The sequence below is a fragment of the Cnephaeus nilssonii genome (assembly GCF_951640355.1).
Source record: "Cnephaeus nilssonii genome assembly, chromosome: 23".
Classification (NCBI taxonomy): domain Eukaryota; kingdom Metazoa; phylum Chordata; class Mammalia; order Chiroptera; family Vespertilionidae; genus Cnephaeus; species Cnephaeus nilssonii.
The window spans coordinates 15,752,028-15,769,802 of record NC_137094.1 but is presented as its reverse complement, the minus strand read 5'-3'; the positions used below and the strand labels follow the sequence as shown (position 1 = coordinate 15,769,802).

The 17,775-nt window shown below is 56.6% G+C and overlaps 1 protein-coding gene and 1 pseudogene across 4 annotated transcripts in view; both read right to left on the bottom strand.

The window, feature by feature from the left end:
• Nucleotides 1-469: 469 nt before the first annotated feature.
• Nucleotides 470-11,287, bottom strand: LOC307094618 (large ribosomal subunit protein uL30-like; annotated as a pseudogene). Its single transcript, XR_013815298.1, has 3 exons — nt 10,521-11,287; nt 2,460-5,251; nt 470-1,477 (listed from the first exon to the last, which is right to left on the bottom strand). The product of XR_013815298.1 is annotated as a large ribosomal subunit protein uL30-like (transcript).
• A 4,236-nt stretch (nt 11,288-15,523) lies between these two features.
• Nucleotides 15,524-17,775, bottom strand: part of SIPA1L2 (signal induced proliferation associated 1 like 2) — a 113,360-nt gene continuing 111,108 nt past the window's right edge. For all 3 annotated transcript variants that reach the window (XM_079763480.1, XM_079763482.1, XM_079763481.1), the window contains one exon: nt 15,524-17,305. In XM_079763480.1, the coding sequence (XP_079619606.1) occupies nt 17,159-17,305 (147 nt within the window). In that variant the 3' untranslated portion in view covers nt 15,524-17,158. The remainder of the gene's footprint in view (nt 17,306-17,775) is intronic.

Sequence of the window (17,775 nt, the reverse complement as noted above, 5' to 3'; positions counted from 1 at the left end):
GATGAGAACTGTCAACATCGACTCTCCCCGTGACTTTCAAGTACACGACACAGTATCATTAACACAGTCACCGCGTTGTACATTGCATCCCAGGACTTATGTTTTAACTGGGAATCTGTCATTTTTGACCACACACTGAGTGGCCAGATTATGATGATCTCTGAACGCATAATAATCTGGACACTCGTGTGTGTGTGTGTGTGTGTGTGTGTGTGTGTTAGAGGCCCAGTGCATGAATTTGTGCATGGATGGGGTCCGGCCAGCCTGGCCAGGGAGAGGGGACATGGGCGGTTGGCCGGCCTGCCTGCTGGTCGAACTCCTGGTCGAGGGGACAATTTGCATATTAGCCTTTTATTCTATAGGATATACACTGAGTGGCCAGATGATGATGCGTTCAGAGATCATAATAATCTGGCCACTCAGTGTGTGTACCCATTCATCCACCCCCCCCCCTCTTCCTGTCTGGCAGCCACCAATCTATTCTCTGTATCTATGAGCTCAGAATTTTTGTTTGCTTTGTAGATTCCACCTCTGAGTGAGGTCCTGTGATAGTTGTCTTTCTGTCTGACTTCTTTTCTTTTTCTTTTTTTTCAATTTTAAAGGACTCGGTGTATTAACTGACCAGATTACAAAAATAACCATGGTAGATACCTTAGCTCATCCTTCTAATGAGCCTATTGATCTGGTCTCCCCTCCTCCCAGCGTCCCCACCTTCTGCAAAGTGGGTGGTCTCCTTCTTCATCCCTCCTCGTGGGGAAGTTAACGGGAAGGGCCACGGGAAGTGTTTGCTTCTTTGAATCGCTTTCCAACCGTGTCGATCTCATGCATCAGACCTCCCACGCAGATGCCGCCCTATTGACCAAGAGACCGAGCAACCCCTGAGTTACCCGTCAGGGCGATTCGGTTCTTGTTGATTTTGTCATAACCACGCGTGTAGATCAGCTCATGTCCTGACCCCAGGTTTGGGTACCCGCCCCCCCCTCCCATGCAATGTGTGGCCCACCATCCGCACATGTTCACGGGAGCCTTGGTGAGCTTACAAAGGTGCCGGTGAAGATCCGGCGAAGGTGGACGAGCTGCAGCCCCTTCCGGACCCGGGGGCTCGCACCATCGATACCCCTGATCCTGATGACCGATGCCAGCGTGGGTTCGGCAGGTACGGAGAAGTTGGCGGCTCGTCTCGCCATCCTGGCCATTCGAATCTCCGTTCTGTACATCTGACAGGGCTTAGCTTTTTCATAGGTGAGCTTCCTCCTTGCCTTTCGAAGCATCTTTTGGGCAAACTTCTTTCTCAGGCGCCTGGTCGTCAGCTCTGCGCAATTCCTTCGCTTTTTCTTGAGGGCTCCTATACAGCAGGAACCTCCTCCTCCTTCTTCTCTCCTGCGCCCTCCCTGTCCAGCCGGAAAAGAGCTGTCTGACTTAATTTCCATTAGCATAAGGCCCTCGAGGGTCATCCCTCCATGTGATTGCAAACGCCCTTGAACAGTTAAGAAAGGTTGAGTCATCTTCTCAGTTTACCTGGGACATACCCAGCAAGGAAAGTCGTGTGTCCCCGGAGAGGCTCATTCCTGGGCGAACCAGGACTGTTACCCTAAGTCAGTGGTCGGCAAACCGCGGCTCGCGAGCCACATGCGGCTCTTTGGCCCCTTGAGTGTGGCTCTTCCACAAAATACCACGGCCTGGGTGAGTCTATGTTGAAGTGGCGTTAGAAGAAGTTTAAGTTAAAAAAATGTGGCTCTCCAAAGAAATTTCAATCGTTGTCCTGTTGATATGTGGCTCTGTGGACTAATGAGTTTGCCGACCACTGGCCTAAGTGAAGTAGGAAATAAGGTCAACTGACAATTAGACCAGAGAGGGGGATGCTGGGGGTTTGGGAGTGACTGGGTGGAAATCGTTACCCTGGCCCGGCTGGTGTGGCTCAGTGGTTGAGCATCGGCCTGTGAACCAGGAGGTCACGGTTCGATTCCCAGTCGGGGCACATGCCCGGGTTGTGGGCTCGATCCCCAGTGTGGGGCATGCACAAGGCAGCCGATCCGTGATTATCTCTCTCTCCCTCTCCCTCCCTGCCTGAGATGAATAAAAATATATTTAAAAAGTGGTTTTCCTGGCCACGGCCCTGGGACGCACCACGGGCTGAGCCACACAAGCCCCCAGCTCCAGGCTAGCAGGAAGGCAGGCAGAGAGAGTGATGTTTCATGAGGGTTTCCGAAGAAAACCATCAGTGAGGATAGGAAAGCTTTAGCCACGAAGGCTCAGGGAAGAAAGAGGAATCCAACGCGTGTCCAAAGAGAAATAAAACAGCCTTTGCTGAGAGGCGGAGGTAGGAGAAAACATTCGCAGTGGTGCCCACACCACACTCCCTATCTCTGCCGCTCAGCGGAAGTCTCTGGACCCTGAGCTTTTTGGAAAGAGGCTGACGAGATAAGGTCTTTGGGGGAAAACCTTACACGGAGACTTACTGGCCGTCCCATTTGTTTCTCCGCTGGTCTCGCTGCGGCTGTAAACTGTGTTTCCTTGATAAGAGCCCTCGGTACGAAGGAGCCAGATTCTGTCCTCTCGGTCCCTGGCTCCCGCTCCGATGAGAAGTCATGTCAAGATAAGGAAATCCCGGCTCTTTCAAGTTGAAAGGATGTGATTAAACATGTCACTCGGTAGCTATATGAAAAGGTTTCCCAATAATCAGTTACCCCAAATAACCCGTATTATTTAGCGGATGTCTGCAGGGCGACAACCACACAGATGTTGGAGACAAGGAAGAAACGCTGAAGAGATCTCAAACATTTAAGTGCTAAAAAAAAAAAAAAAAGAGTGTATTTGACTTGGGAGGGAGGGAGGGGGGATATATGTTTATTTTTATTTTTTTAATGATAGCCTGATATTGCTTTGATGGGGCAGACTCTTCCACAGAACAGACACAAATGCTGCGAAATTTATTACAAGCCTTCGAGGGGAGCTGGGAGGTGAGAGCTGTGATAATCGGGGTGTCTGACTCGCCCAGAAACCAGCATCTTGAAATCCTCAAAGCCACCCATTAGAAGCCACAGGCAAACTGTGTCGGGGGAGGCGTGAAGGAAAAAGGAGCACCAGGCCCATTTAGAGTCACAATGATTATTTTTTGGTTTATCCTCGCCCGAGGACATTTTCCCATTGGTTTTTAGGGAGAGCGGAAGAGAGAGGGACAGAGAGAGACATCGATGTGAAACACATCGATGGGTTGCCTCCTGCACACACCTTCACCAGGTCCGGGGCTGGGGAGGAGCCTGCAACCGAGGTACCTGCCCTTGACCTGAATCGAACCCGGGCCCCTTCGGTCTGCAGGCCGACGCTCTAGCCACTGAGCCACACTGGCCAGGGGGGAATCTCAGCCCATTTAGAGTCACGATTATTTTGTTGCACCTTCACCCTGTCCTTCCTGCTGCTCTGCTCGGTGGGATATGGGGGTCTCCCTGGTGTGATGCCCTCACCGTGGCTCCAGCCCTCTAGCCCGGGCCCTGGCAGGGATGGGACTCGGGGTGCCCCCCCACCCAGCCTCGGCCATGTGTGGGGTCTGCTGTCAAGTCACAGTCCTGGGTGGGCAGCTCCGTGCTGAGCCCGGCCTCCGGACCCCACCCCGGATGGAGGCCCTCCTGCCCCTCGGGCTGGCCTGGCCCTCCGCCTGGTCCCCTGTTGGGATGGGGGCACCCCGCGCCCACGGCGGGGGCAGGCTTCCTCCTGCCGCTGTGGCTGAGGGAGACGGTGTCTCTTGTCCACAGAGGTTTCCTCCTCCGGATTCTGGGCATGGCTGTGTGCTTCTCAGTGGGTTTTTAAATCTCCTTCCTCTGTGTTGGGGGAAAAGGGACGTGACAGCCTGGGCTCCATCCAACATCTGGAAGCTGCTCTCTACTTGGCTTTCTCAGAAGAGGCACGGCAGGCAGACAGGGGGTCCCCCTGGTCTCCTTAAATGCCCACAAAGCGCCCTGGCCAGTTGCTTAGTGGGTAGCCCAGTGGTCGGCAAACTCATTAGTCAACAGAGCCAAATATCAACAGGACAACGATTGAAATTTCTTTGGAGAGCCAAATTTTTTAAACTTAAACTATATAGGTAGGTACATTGTGATTAACTTAATGAGGGTCCTCCTAAGCTGGCCTTTGCTAAACACTCAAGGGGCCAAAGAGCCGCATGTGGCTCGCGAGCCGCAGTTTGCCGACCTCTGGGATAGAGCATCCGCCTGCGGACTGAAGGGTCCCAGGTTCCATTCCCATCAAGGGCACAGGCCTGGGTTGTGGGCTCAATCCTCAGTGGGGGGTGTGCAGGAGGCAGCCGATCAATGATTCTCATCATTGATGTTTCCATCTCTCCCTTTTTCTCTGAAATCAATAAAAAATATATTTCTTAAAGAGGGTTAAAGCAAACGTTCTTGTCTTAAAAACATGAAATAAAACATGAAATAAAACCACCCACCCAGCACAGTTGGGTCATAGCAGCAGTGAGCATCGACTAAATGGAAAAGGGTGCAGGTGGCCTGACTGGCACCTTCCGGGGGGCCCTGGGTGGCAGGCGGGGCCGGAGGCTGGCGACCCGCCCTTCTCCCCCGAGTTTCCCTGGCAGCCGCCCACGACTGTCCCCCGTCACAGCCACACGACCGCTCACGCTCCGGCCGCCCCGGTTCCCGGCGGGACTCCCGCCCTCGGAGGCGGCCCCGGCGTCTGCCCAGCCCTGGCCGTGAGCGGTGTTGCTTCACCGAGTCGCGGAGCCAGCTCGTGGGGCGGCTGAAAAAACCACGCAGCTCTCCCTCCAAACCGACGCCCGCCCTGCGAGGCCCCGTCCGGCCCTGCGTGTGCGGGGCGCCGAGAACCCGGCGGGGACGACGCGTGACACATCTCCTCAAACGGGGCACGTCTGTCCGACGCGCTGTCCGAGGGCAGGGTCGTTGGATGCCATTTGCGGTTCAGAGGAGGGAGGTCACCCCCGAGAGCCACCTGCCCCAGGGCCTTTGCACCATCTCTCTGCACTGGAGAGCCGGCTCCATCCCCCAGAGGGAAGGGAGGCAAGCCGTGAACCCCAAAGCTGGCCTGTGGCGGTCAGGGCCGTCACTGGGTCTCTCTGGACAGTCTGTGGCAGGAACGCGCATGCCTGGTGCCCACCGGTGCCAGCACACGCCACAGGAGAGCACGTGGCCTACCGTGTGTGTCGCGTGTGATCCTCGCCATCCGCTGCGGGCCTGCGGTTTGCACACTCCCCGCGGCTCAGGGGCGGGTGCCGGAGCCGGAGCTGAAACAAACAGGCTCCGTGAGCAGAGGGACCGGCCCAGGGAGGAAGGTGGGGGAGGTAAGGAAGGAGGAACCCCGAAAACACAAGGCATGCCAAGCCACAAGGGCAGGCGTGATCTCATTAGTGTCTGATTTTGGCGGAGGGCGAGGCGAAACCTCCCCAGAGGCCCACGCGGCGTCTCCCCGACACGCGGGCGCAGGGCCCTTCAAAGGCCCCGGCTTGGGTCCGCTCCAGCCCGGCACCCACGGTTCGATTCCGGGTCAGGGCACAGGTCCAGGTTTGGGGCTCGCTCCCCAGTAGGGGGCGTGCAGGAGGCAGCTGATCCATTGTTCTCTCTCATCACTGATGTTGCTCTCTCTCCCCCTCTCCTTTCCTCTCTGAAATCAATAAAATATATATTTTAGATATTTTTATTGATTTCAGAGAGGAAGGGAGAAGGGAGAGAGAGAGAGAAACATCAATGATGAAATAGAACCATTGATCCTGCATGCCCCCCTCTGGGGACTGAGCCCCAGCAACTCAGGCGTGTGCCCTTGACCGGAATCGAACCCGGGACCCTTCAGTCCGCCGGCCAACGCTCTATTCACTGAGCCAAACCGGCCAGGGCAATAAAAATATATTTTAAAAAAACCACACACACACCCGACTTGGAGGAAAAAGAAGACACAATATAAAAAGCGACGAGCAACCAAGGTCCCTTTTCTTTGCTCAGGAATGAGTTCACCGCAGTCCGCTGGAGTCGCTTTGAGTGGCTAAGAAACGGAAGCAGCAAAGGGCGTGGGAGATGGGGGAGGAAAATGAAAATTGAGGGAGAGCAGGAAGGCTGAGAAAGGGTTGGCTGAAAAGGAAAAAAAAAAGCCGGGACGGAGGGGAATTTGGGGCAGGAAGCAGGGAAATGAGTGTGTCTCCAGCAATCAGCCCTGGGACATGCTACTGGGCAGCCAACAGATGAGATTATTGTATTTTTTTATTTTGCCACAATATGCAAATGACTCCAGTTAGCCGCGAACAGGTTGCTATCGAATTCTGAGGAACCCCTCCGTAAAATGTGATCCTTTTTTGTGACAGAACGGTCCGCGATGCCCGATTGCTTTTCTGTGTTGGTTGAGCTTTTACCGGAGTCTAGTCTCTGTCCCCGGCTCCCAGGTCCCCCAGGATGGCGGTTCTGTCATTTTTGTGTAAGCGGGAAATAACAACATGCGCGGAGATGTGAGAAATGTGTTAACCTTCCCATTATTTTTCGGTGCCCAAGAGAATTAGAGGGTGGGCCGTGGTGGGGGAATGTAATTATTTCTCGCGATGAGCTGTTATTTGTGCTAATATCCCTGCGAGCCCGCCTATCTGTCATTAACCGCATCTGTTGGTTTGGCTCCCGGCTCTGCAGGCCCTGCCTCGAACCCTTCCACGTGGAGGGGCGTTTTGCATAAGCGACAAGGACTCTGAAGGCCCCTGGACAAAGGACTGTGACATCGCACCCACTGCGATGTAGTACTCCTACTCCTCCTCGCTGACCTCGTCCCAGCCATCGCTCATGAAGGAAACCGAAATCTCCGTTGCCTACCACCTCTACCACGACTCGGTCAAAATGGAATTATGTTTCTTGTGATTTCTCTTTAAAATATATATATTTTTTTGTACTGATTTCAGAGACAAAGGGAGAGGGAGGGCGAGAGAGAGAGAAACATCAATGACGAGAGAATCATGGATGGGCTGCCTCCTGCACGCCCCCTGTTGGGGATCCAGCCCGCAACCCCAGGCGTGTGCCCTGCCCGGGAACTGAACCGTGACCTCCTGGTTCCTAGGTCGACGCTTAACCACTGAGCCACACCAGCTGGGCTCTACCTTCCATGTGGAAGGTCAATGTTATCTCCCTGAATGGCACTGGTGTCATAACAGACAAAAGTCAAGCTCGATGGGCCCTAACCAGTGTGGCTCAGTGGCTAGAGCATCGACCTGCGGACTGAAGGGCCCCAGGTTCGATTCCCGTCAAGGGCATGTACCTTGGTTGCGGGCACATCCCCAGTAGGAGGTGTGCAGGAGGCAGCTGATTGATGTCTCTCTCTCATCGATGTTTCTAACTCTCTATCCCTCTCCCTTCCTCTCTGTAAAAAAATCAATAAAATATATTAAAAAAAAAAAAGTCAAGCTCGATGGAGACAGGGATTGTACGAAGCCGGGGCGGAAGCAGGCTGGCCCTTGCTGGGACCGGGGGCCCGATGGAATCCAGGTCCCGGTTTAATTCAAATAAAAGAGCAACAGCAACTACCTTCTTCGTGTTAGTATTCGGGGCAGGGGCGGGGATACACGATCTGAAACTCGAGGTTCGCTGGGCACCCTGCTTGTTCTTATTTTTGCTCAGCCGGGCAGCTGGGCCTGGGAGCACAGGGGAGACGCCCTGCCGGGTCCACCCCCCTCCCGGCCGCGGGTGGCACTTGGGCATTACCCCACCCTGCGGTGCTCCCACTCATCCACTGAGCAACGGCACAGAGTGGGCAGGGGCCGCGGGCACAGACACGTCCAGGATTTGTTTTCAAAACAAACCAGTCGTGAAGGATGAGGGTGAGGCCGGAGACACCCGTGCTGGAGGAAGGGTGGAAGGCAAACGAACCCACCTGATTCTAAGGGCGTGAGCCGTCACAGGTGCCTCTGGGCCCGTGGTCGGCAAACTCATTAGTCAACAGAGCCAAATACCGACAGCACAACGATTGACATTTCTTTGGAGAGCCACATTTTTTAAACTTAAACTTCTTCTAACTCCACTTCTTCAACATAGACTCGCCCAGGCCGTGGTATTTTGTGGAAGAGCCACACTCAAGGGGCCAAAGAGCCGCATGTGGCTCGTGAGCCGCGGTTTGCCGACCACTGGTCTGGGCTAAGGAACCCTTGAGGTCGCCAAGATATATTTTATTGATTTCCGAGAGGAAGGGAGAGGGAAAGCATCAGTAATGAGAGAGAATCATGGACCGGCCGCCTCCTGCACGCCCCCCACTGGGGATCGAGCCTGCAACCCAGGCATGTGCCCTGACTGGGAATCGAACCTGGGCCCCTTCAGCCCGCAGGCTAGTGCTCAAGGGCTTCCTTCGGGGATGAAATGGTTCTTGCGTGGTTGGCAACAGCCTCACAACTTGACAACACAAAGGACGAACGAACCTTCGAACCTTCGTGAATTCAAATTTAAAAAGGAAAGTCGGGAGAGAGATTAGAAACGGCGGCGGGGTGAGTGGGAGCTGCACAGACAGGCTCCCAGGAGCAAAATGGGACGACAATGAAGATGCACACAGAACCCCCGCCCTGAGGAATCCACGGGGAATCCACGGGGGGCTCGCTGGAGGGAACCCCGGTCAGGAGGATGGAGCGCGGCCACCACTAAGGATGGAGACCTTCCCTTTCCAAAGCAGAAACCAGCCCTTCCTCTCATGGGTGCGAACCGACGGAGGGAAGAAGGCGCTGCGGGCAGGGGCCAGATTCGGTGATTCCCAGGATCCATTTCCTAATAAACAGCCAAGATTCAGCCCGGCCGGCGTGGCTCTGGTGGAGCGTTGACCTATGAACCAGGAGGTCACGGTTTGATTCCCGGTCAGGGCACATGCCCGGGTTGCAGGCTCCATCCCCAGTGGGAGGCGTGCAGGAGGCAGCCGATCCATGATTCTCTCTCATCATGGATGTTTCTCTCTCCCTCTCCCTCTCCCTTCCTCTCTGAAATCAATAGAAAAAATATATACATATTTTTTAAAAAGCTGAGACGAATCACTCAACTTGTTCCTGGAAAGACTTGGGTATGAGGGAGGGGTGCTGTACATTCGCTGCTCACACACTTTCTTCCCAGATAATTCTGTCTTTCACCGGCTCCTCCATGCCGCCCCCACCCCCGCCCGCACCTACGATCGCCCGAGTTACAGCTCAGCTCCGCCCAGCCTCCCCGCACCCCGGGCCCTCCGCCCAGCCCCCCCTCCCCAGCGCACACCGTGGAGGGGCAGCTGATCTCGGGGTTCCCCACAGACACCGGGAACGTGCCCCTCCCCCCAGTCCCATCCAAGGGACTGACACCTGAGGTTGGGGGAGGGGTTGGAAACACCGCAAAAAACTCAGGGATTCCCACGGTCCCCCACTTTGCGATTCTTTCTGGAACCTCCCCCATGCGGATCGGGGCCAACGCTGTTCCTGTAGCCCTGAGCCTGGCGCTAAGGGGGATGATGAATGGTTCGGTGCCAGGACACCAGACAGGGAGGACAATGCGGGCGCCGACCGTCCGCGGTGATTTATGGGGCTCCTCTCTCCGGGCTTCCTCTCCTCCCAACACCGTTTCAGCGTCTCCCCCGTCTCCAGTCATCGCTCCCACCCGGAGTGCTCAGTTTCACCTCTACCTTTCCCAAGTTTGGTTTATAATAAACAGCTCCCCCTCGCCCGGCCGGCGCGGCTCAGTGGTTGAGCGTCAACCTATGAACCAGGAGGTCACGGTTCGATTCCCCGTCAGGGCACATGCCCGGGTTGCGGGCTCCATCCCGTGTGGGGTGTGCAGAAGGCAGCCGGGCCATGATTCTCTCATCGAGCTATCTCACAGTGGTCGGCAAACTCTTTAGTCCACAGAGCCAAATATCAACAGTACAACGATAGAAATTTCTTTGGAGAGCCACATTTTTTAAACTTCAACTTCTTCTAACGCCACTTCTTCAACATAGACTCTCCCAGGCCGTGGTATTTTGTGGAAGAGCCACACTCAAGGGGCCAAAGAGCCGCAGTTTGCCGACCACGGCCCTAGCCTATCTATGCAATTGGGCTCAGCCGCGGAGCCGCCGGCAGGTGGAGGCACCTGGACGCAGGGACGGTGCCGTCTCATCAGGGAGACCTGTCCTCCGGGTTCCGCAGGGACCCGCCCAGGGGCAGGCAGGGCCAAGGCCACGAGTGGGGACCGTGTGGGCAAGTGCCAGGAACAGCCGGAAGTCACCCCCCAGCCACAGCCACGCAGACCACACCTCCATCTCCCCAGGAGGCAGGCTGGCCCCGGGGACAGGTCCAGGAGCGGGGAGCCCCCTGGCACCCCACACGCTCCGGTCCGTGTTAAAGGGGCAGCGCTGGCCCCCCGCCTCCAGGGCCATCGCCGTGGCCGCCCCCCATCTGTCCGCACCTTAGAAACGGCGATGAATCAGGCACAAAAGATGGATGCTGTCGGCCTGGGTATGTATAGCCCCGACGTCCATGGAGACCCAGCGGGTAGTCAGTCTGCCAGAACCCGTATTTAATAACTCCCAGGAAAACCCCATCGACTCACCTGCCAGGCCCGGAAAAGGGGGTCGCTTGTCAGAGGAACCCCATTCATTGCAGACCATCGTCACGGCCCTGGACATCAGCAACCCATCCCCTTTGGTGGAGAAACACGGCGCATGGAGTGTGAGCCGTGGTGGCTCCGTGGATAGAGCGTCGGCCTGTGAACCGAAGGGTCCCGGGTTCGATCCTGGTCAAGGGCATGTACCTTGGTTGCAGGCTCCTCGGGCCCTGGCCCTGGTCGGAGGCAACCCATCGGTGTGTTTCTCTCACCTCGATGTCTCTCTGTCTTTCCCTCTCTCTCCCACTCTCCCTAACAATCAATGGGAAAATATCCTCAGGTGAGGATTAACAACAACAACAACAACAAAAAACAACAAGGAAAATGAGCCCTGCCATCGGGGAGCCACAGGCCACAGGCCTCCATGACTGTTTGTCGCGGCTCCGGATCTGCCTGCCTCGGGTGCTGGCGCTGCTCCTGGCTTCTTAACAAGAGCGCTTGCGGGCGGAGAGGCGGCGAGGCGCAGGGGCGCGTAGAGGAGGCCGCCCAAGGCCAAGGCCCTCCCTGCCCGCGGTGGGAGCACGGCGTCCGGCCCGGCCCGGGGGAAGGAGTGCCCGGATGAGGTTTCCGGGCTCTTCCGCTTCCCCACCTTCCAGCCCAGTGACTGGCTGATCAGATCGAGGGGGTGGGAGGCGTCACTCCACCTCGTTGATCGCAGCTGGCTGGCGTTGGCCGGCCATTTTCTCCAACAACAAGCAGCTGGTTCCCAGTGAGAAAATTCCAGAAGCTGGCTAGTGGCTTTCTGGGAGCAGGTGCATGCTGGTTTTTTTTTTTTGTTAATATTTTTTATTGATTTCAGAGAGAAAGGGAGAGGGAGGGAGGGAGGGAAAGAGAGAGAGAGAGAGAGAGAGAGAGAGAGAGAGAGAGAGAGAGGGAGAGAGAGAGAGAGAGAGAGAAACATTACTGATGAGAGAGAATCATGGATGGGCTGCCTCCTGCACGCCCCACACTGGGGATGGAGCCCACAACCCAGGCACATGCCCTGACCGGGAATCGAACCGTGACCTCCTGGTTCCTAGGTCGATACTCCACCACTGAGCCACGCCGGCTGGGCCCAGGTCTCTATTTTTAATCTCTAAAACGAGAGAACGTGAGTAGATGAGTGGTTTTCATTTTTTTTTTTTAGACACAGAACTCTTTCGTGAATACAACGTTTGCCCCCAAAGGATATTAGTTTCAAATGAGACCCCAACTGAAGCCCCCAAAGCAAATTAGCCTGATAATCCAACCAGTTCCTAGTGGCTGTCTGGGACGGAACAGAGAGGCATTCTATGGCCAGAGAGCCGTCTGTGATGAATTAGCACTGTCTCTCGGCGAGTGCCCTGCTGTCTGGAAGGTAAGTCTGATGAACAGGTGAAGGGGGACCTGGCCGGCCCCCCCAGGCAGAGACGCCCGGCTCGGGGCCGCTCTCTTTAGCCAGCCCTCCCGCTAGGAGAGCTTGGAGTCCCTCCCAGCCGTGCTCAGCCTCCGGGATGCGCAATCTTGGAGGCGGAACAACAACAACACTAGGCCACAGTGACCGCTTCGAGAAGAATTCCGTGATGAATGACACACAACGGTCCCCACCGAACTCCGGGCAGAGAGAACGAGACGGATATCTTTGCACTGAAACGTTAACAGCCACTGCAATGCCGTTTCTGCCCGAAGCCGCGCTCCAACCGAGAGGCGAGAACTACATTGGCTTCCAGGAAAGGGGGGGGGGGGGGTGCCTGATGGCCGCATTTGGCGGTGGAGCCTCTGGTCTCTCTCGCAGGCACCTGCTCCGGGTAATGGACGTTCCCGGGGGATGTGGTAAGAGCCGCTTTCTGAGGGATGAATGCGTAACGTCCCACGGCAGCGCCCCGGGAGCAAAGCAAGAGCCCAGCGGGCGAGGCGCTGAGCACCGGGCCCTGGGCGGGGATGTGCCCAACGCGGCGATGTGAGGCCGCGGGAATCCATCACTGGCTCACCAGGTGCCTGGGGACCAAGGAGGATGGGGGTCTCCTCTGTGAAGAAGTGCCCGCCTTCAGGTCCTGGGAGACAGCTGTTGGATGCGCACCGAGCCTCCAGCTCGTGGCTCTTAGAACCCGGCCCCAGTTCCTCGCCTCGCGTATAAAACCTTTGCTTAAGAAAACCTGCCAAGCCCGGCTGGTGTGGCTCAGTGGTTGAGCATCGACCTAGGAACCAGGAGGTCACGGTTCGATTCCCAGTCAGGGCACATGCCCGGGTTGTGGGCTCCATCCCCAGTGGGGGGCGTGCGGGAGGCAGCTGATCCATGATCCTCTCTCATCATGGATGTTTCTATATCTCTCTTTCCCTTCCTCTCTGAAACTAATAAAGATATATTTAAAAATAAATAGATAAAAAGACAAAATCCCTATATTTCTCCATCTTCCCCTCCCCCCCAGTTTGAATGGGAGCGCTGTTATTTCCGTTCACAACAGAACGCTTGTTGAACAGCCGGCACAGGAATGGACAGGAACCACCTCCTCAAGCCGGAGGGAGGTCTCCTCTCACTAAGGGCCCAGCATCCGCCATCGAAACCGGACACATTCCCACGGCCCTGCCAGCGCCCGGGAGGCGGGCTCCACGCCCCGGGAAGGGCTCAGAGCGGGGTCCCAGGCGGGATGCTGCAGACAGGAGCTCGGGGGGGGGGGGGGCCGCGCACGTGGCTGCTCGGCTGTTTGCAGAGTTGCCTTGGAAAGCTGTCTGGGCGGCTGGCTCTGCCCAGAGCTGCCTGGCGGAGAGACGCCCTGCCGTGCCCGAGCAGCGTCCTCCTGCCCAGGGCACAGGCAGCCTGCAGAGGAGGGAGGGGACCGAGGGGCCCGCCCGGAGCCCAGGCCTCACCCAGGCCTGCTGCTCCCTGAACCTGAGTCAAGTATGACCTCGAAGGCCTGGGAGCTGTAACGTCCAAGCGGCTCAAGTCAAAAAGATTCCTTCTTGTGCCGGCCGGTGTGGCTCAGGGGTTGAGCATCGACCTATGAACCAGGAGGTCATGGTTTGATTCCCGGTCGAGGCACATGCCCGGGTTACTGGCTCCATCCCGTGTGGGGCGTGCAGGAGGCGGCCGATCCACAATTCTCTCTCATCACTGATGTTTCTCTCTCCCTCTCCCTTCCTCTCTGAAATCAATAGAAAAAAATTATAAAAAAGATTCCTTCTTGCTCTAGGCCCAGGCCCAGCCCTTGAGCAACAGGGGTGGGGGCAGCTCGCCCAGGAGGCGATCCCCCATTCCCGGGCCTCCAGGCCGGACCTGGTTGCGGGGTGGGGGTGGGTGACAGTATTTGCTAAGTTGCTCTTTTAGATGTTTCCCATCGCTCCACGCTTTACCCAGGGAGCTGGTTTACAGAACAAATAGCAACGGGTCTGGCCCGTGAGGTGGGGCAGGCGATGGAGGAGGAGGTCTGGGCTGGGATCCTAACTCACAGAATTACCCTGGAGGCGCCCTCGGCCTGTGGCCAGGCTGTTTGATGGAGCCTGAGAGACGCTGTTGCTAAGTGGTCGGCCACGCGGAGCTTCACCCCCTCCTCCCACCTCTGCCTCCGTGCGGGGGTTCGGGGCGGGGGGGGGGGGACCGTTCTCATGACCCTGAGCCCTGGGAGTTGGCCCGCCAGCTGGGGGTGAGCACCGGGCGGGCTGGTGGCGGGAAGTGGGAGTCCGGGAGCTCCATCCCTGCTCCAGCTTCGTTTCCTGGGCTCGGGTTTCTTTCTTGATGATCTGCTCATTCCTCAGTTTCCCCACCCCTGGGGTTTGCCTCCTGTCTCCTGGACCTCCTTTCCGGGGGCTCAGGGTTTGCCTCTTGGGGACACATCTCCTGGGCATTGAGCTCCGCTGTCCTCGCTTGTTGCAGGCACCAGACTGGGACCCCCAATTCTTTAAAAAAAAAATATATATATATATATATATATATATATATATATATATGTATATATATATATATATTTCTTTATTGATTCAGAGAGGAAGGGAGAATGAGAGAGAAACATCAATGTGAGAGAATCACGGATCGGCTGCCTCCTGCACGCCCCACACTGGGGATCAAGCCTGCAACCGAGGCACGTGCCCTTGACCGGAATCAAACCCAGGACCCTTCAGTCCGCAGGCCAACATTCTATCCACTGAGCCAAACCGGCGAGGTCCCCAATTCTTTTTTAAAACATTTATTTTTATTGATTTCAGAGAGGAAGGGAGGATGAGAGAGAACCATGGATCGCTGCCTCCTGCACGCCCCACACTGGGGATGGAGCCCGCAACCCGGGCATGTGCTCTGACCGGGAATCACCGTGACTTCCTGGTTCAGAGGTCACGGAGCCACGCGGGCCGGGCCCTTTTCCCCTCTGGAAGCGTTTTCTTGCCCCTGGCTCCCAGCCCCTCCTCCCCCTGCTCCCTGGCGTTGGGTGTGTGAGCGCATCCAGCCTCGCGCTCCGACCAGCTGCCGCCTCGCAGCGCTGTGAACACGCAGGGCCTGGAGCAAACATTTCAGAGCCGCTCTCCCTCTTCTCCGCATTAATTACCAAATTAATCATTCTTCAGAGAGGCCTCCGTCCCCCTGCCGTTCCCCCCGCCGCTCCGCCGCGGCCTCCTGAGCAGAGCTTCCTGGCATGACGTCGCTTCTCGCCGAATCGGCCGCCATCCATCACCGTCTGGCTGCCCTTTAGCATCCAGAGGGCACTTCGGTGTGTCCCCTGCCTCCCTGCGCTGGGTCCAACGAGTCTGTGTTTGGTGAGATGAAGCTGGCTGGTGTCCTGGTGCTTATCCATCTCAAGTCCCCACAAATGGACTCATTCAGGTCCCCATCCCTCCCTTTTCTTTTAAAAAATTTTTTGATTTCAGAGAGGAAGGGAGAGAGAAATAGCAACATCCAACGATGAGAGAGAATCATCAGTCGGCCGCCTCCTGCACGCCCCACACTGGGGATCGAGCCCCCAACCCGGGCATGTGCCCTGACCGGGAATCGAACCGTGACCTCCTGGTTCACAGGTTGACATTCAACCACTGAGCCACCCTGGCTGGGCTGCATCCTCTAATGCTTGACACAGTTTCTGCTCTCAGAACGGGGAGAACCCTGCACCTTGTCGTGGGCCCCTTCCCACCGTGGCCCGCGCGCTGTCTCCTGTCTGTCTTACATTCGACGTGAAGTTATGGTTTACCCCTTCCTGGCGGTTTTCCAAATCTACAATTTTATTACTTGTATTTTCTTGTAAGGAACACCAAATTCTTTACTGAATAAGATTCTAATCTCTCTCTCTCTCTCTCTCTCTCACACACACACACACACACACACACACACACACAAGGCAACCTTAGTAAATACTTACCTTGAGCCTCAGTTTACCAAGCTGTAAAATGGGGGTCCCACGCTGTCCGTGAGGACACCGTCAGGTTTACAGGAGGTGGACGGAAGTGCAGGGAACAGTGTCTGGCGCGGGGCAGCTGTTCGGAGGAACCCGTCACTGTTTGAGTCGGGTTGGGATTGCATAGGCGGCTGAGCAGCATTAACAGAGACCCCACGCGCCCCGAAAGACGCTCACAGCCGCTCACGCTGGGGACACAACATCTCATTCACCCGACAACACCGCTGCTGTGTGGGCTCTTTCAAACATTTATTAAAAAAGCAAAACGGACGTTCTTCTCGAAAGGAACCGTTAAAAACCAGAAAGCAATACAAAGGTCGTGTCTAGCAGCATCCGGTGCTTAGCCTGCGGCCTGGTCTCCGGCCGGCTGGGCGAGCCCAGCGCCGCGGAGCTGGCGGCCTCCCGCACGCCCTCCCAGGGCGCGGGCCACACCGTGTCCATAAAATGAACAATTTCGGGTTAAATAAGCTTAAATAAGGGTGTTAAATACAGGACACTTCATCGAAGCCTCTGTACAAAGACGAGCTGGCCTTGCCCGCGTGGCCGCCGGCCCAGCGCGCGGGAGGTTCTGGCCCGTGAGCAGGCGGCCCCCGTTGACAGCGTCCGCTACTCACGCCTGAGCTAAGGTCGGGGTGACTACTGAGCGAGCCATTTACACGGCGGCCGCCTCTTTTTAAAAAGCATCAGAGCACGGTCAAGGTCAAGATCCAGGCACCGTTTGCTCCCGCAGATAAATTAGCCTCCGTAACGGCGTCCGAGCGAGCACTGAGCATCGAGCACACTCGACGGGGCCTCCCCACGCCCGGCCACGCCTGTCTTATTGCTGTGAGCGGCTGTGCAGAGAGAACTACTGTACATCCAAAAAAATAGACCGCCTTTCCATAGAGTATACGTCTGATTATCTGCTCCGGGTCTACCTGACCGTCTACGGCCCGGACTACGGGAGTGCGTGAACACCTCTAGCAGGTCACCTGGCACCCAGGGACACAACTATATACACAGACCACGTGGTAGCGTCTACAGGGGAAGTCTAAGCTGACACCAGGGTTACATTCATCTCGACACGGAGTACATTCATCTTCACACCCGCGTTCCCGCTCGCGACGGCCACGGAGAGAGCATGGGCCCTCCTGCTGGGGCGTGGGGACGGCGGGGACGGCGGCACCGGCTGGAGGCACTGCTAAGCCCCCGCGTCTGCCTGCGACATCCCGGACCCCAGGCATGTCCCGCGGCCCCTCGCGGGGCGACCGGCTAGGACTTCTTGTCGATGGTGCTGAAGAACCACTCGGTGAACTTGCGCAGCTGGGCGGCGGCCGTCTGCGACTCCTCCTGCAGCCGCCGGTTGTCCTGGCGCAGGTGCCGCACCTCGGCCTGCAGGACCGCCTTGTCCTGCTTCTCCTGCGGGAGAGACACCGTCAGCGCCGCCCGTCCCCAGCCGCAGCGCCAGGCCTGCCCCTTACTTTTCACTCCTTTTCTTATTTTAAACAATTACCTTTTTTTACAAATTGATTTCAGAGAGGAAGGGAGAGGGAGAGGGAGAGAAACATCCATGGTGAGAGAGGATCATGGATCGGCTGCCTCCTGCACGCCCCACACTGGGGATGGAGTCTGCAACCCAGGCATGTGCCCTGACCAGGATTCGAACTGTGACCTCCTGGTTCCTAGGTTGATGCTCAACCATGGAGGTTAAGGCAAGTCCCCTGGACGAAGGCACAGCTGAGCGAACGTCCTCGCAGCACCACGGTCAGTGCTAACGCGGCTGCTGACCGGGCATGTCTATAATCAAGTAAGCACGCAGGCCTTCCCCTGTGCCTCAAGCTTTCCCATCACAGTAGTCCCCGAATGACCTTCATAATGACCTTCTAAGG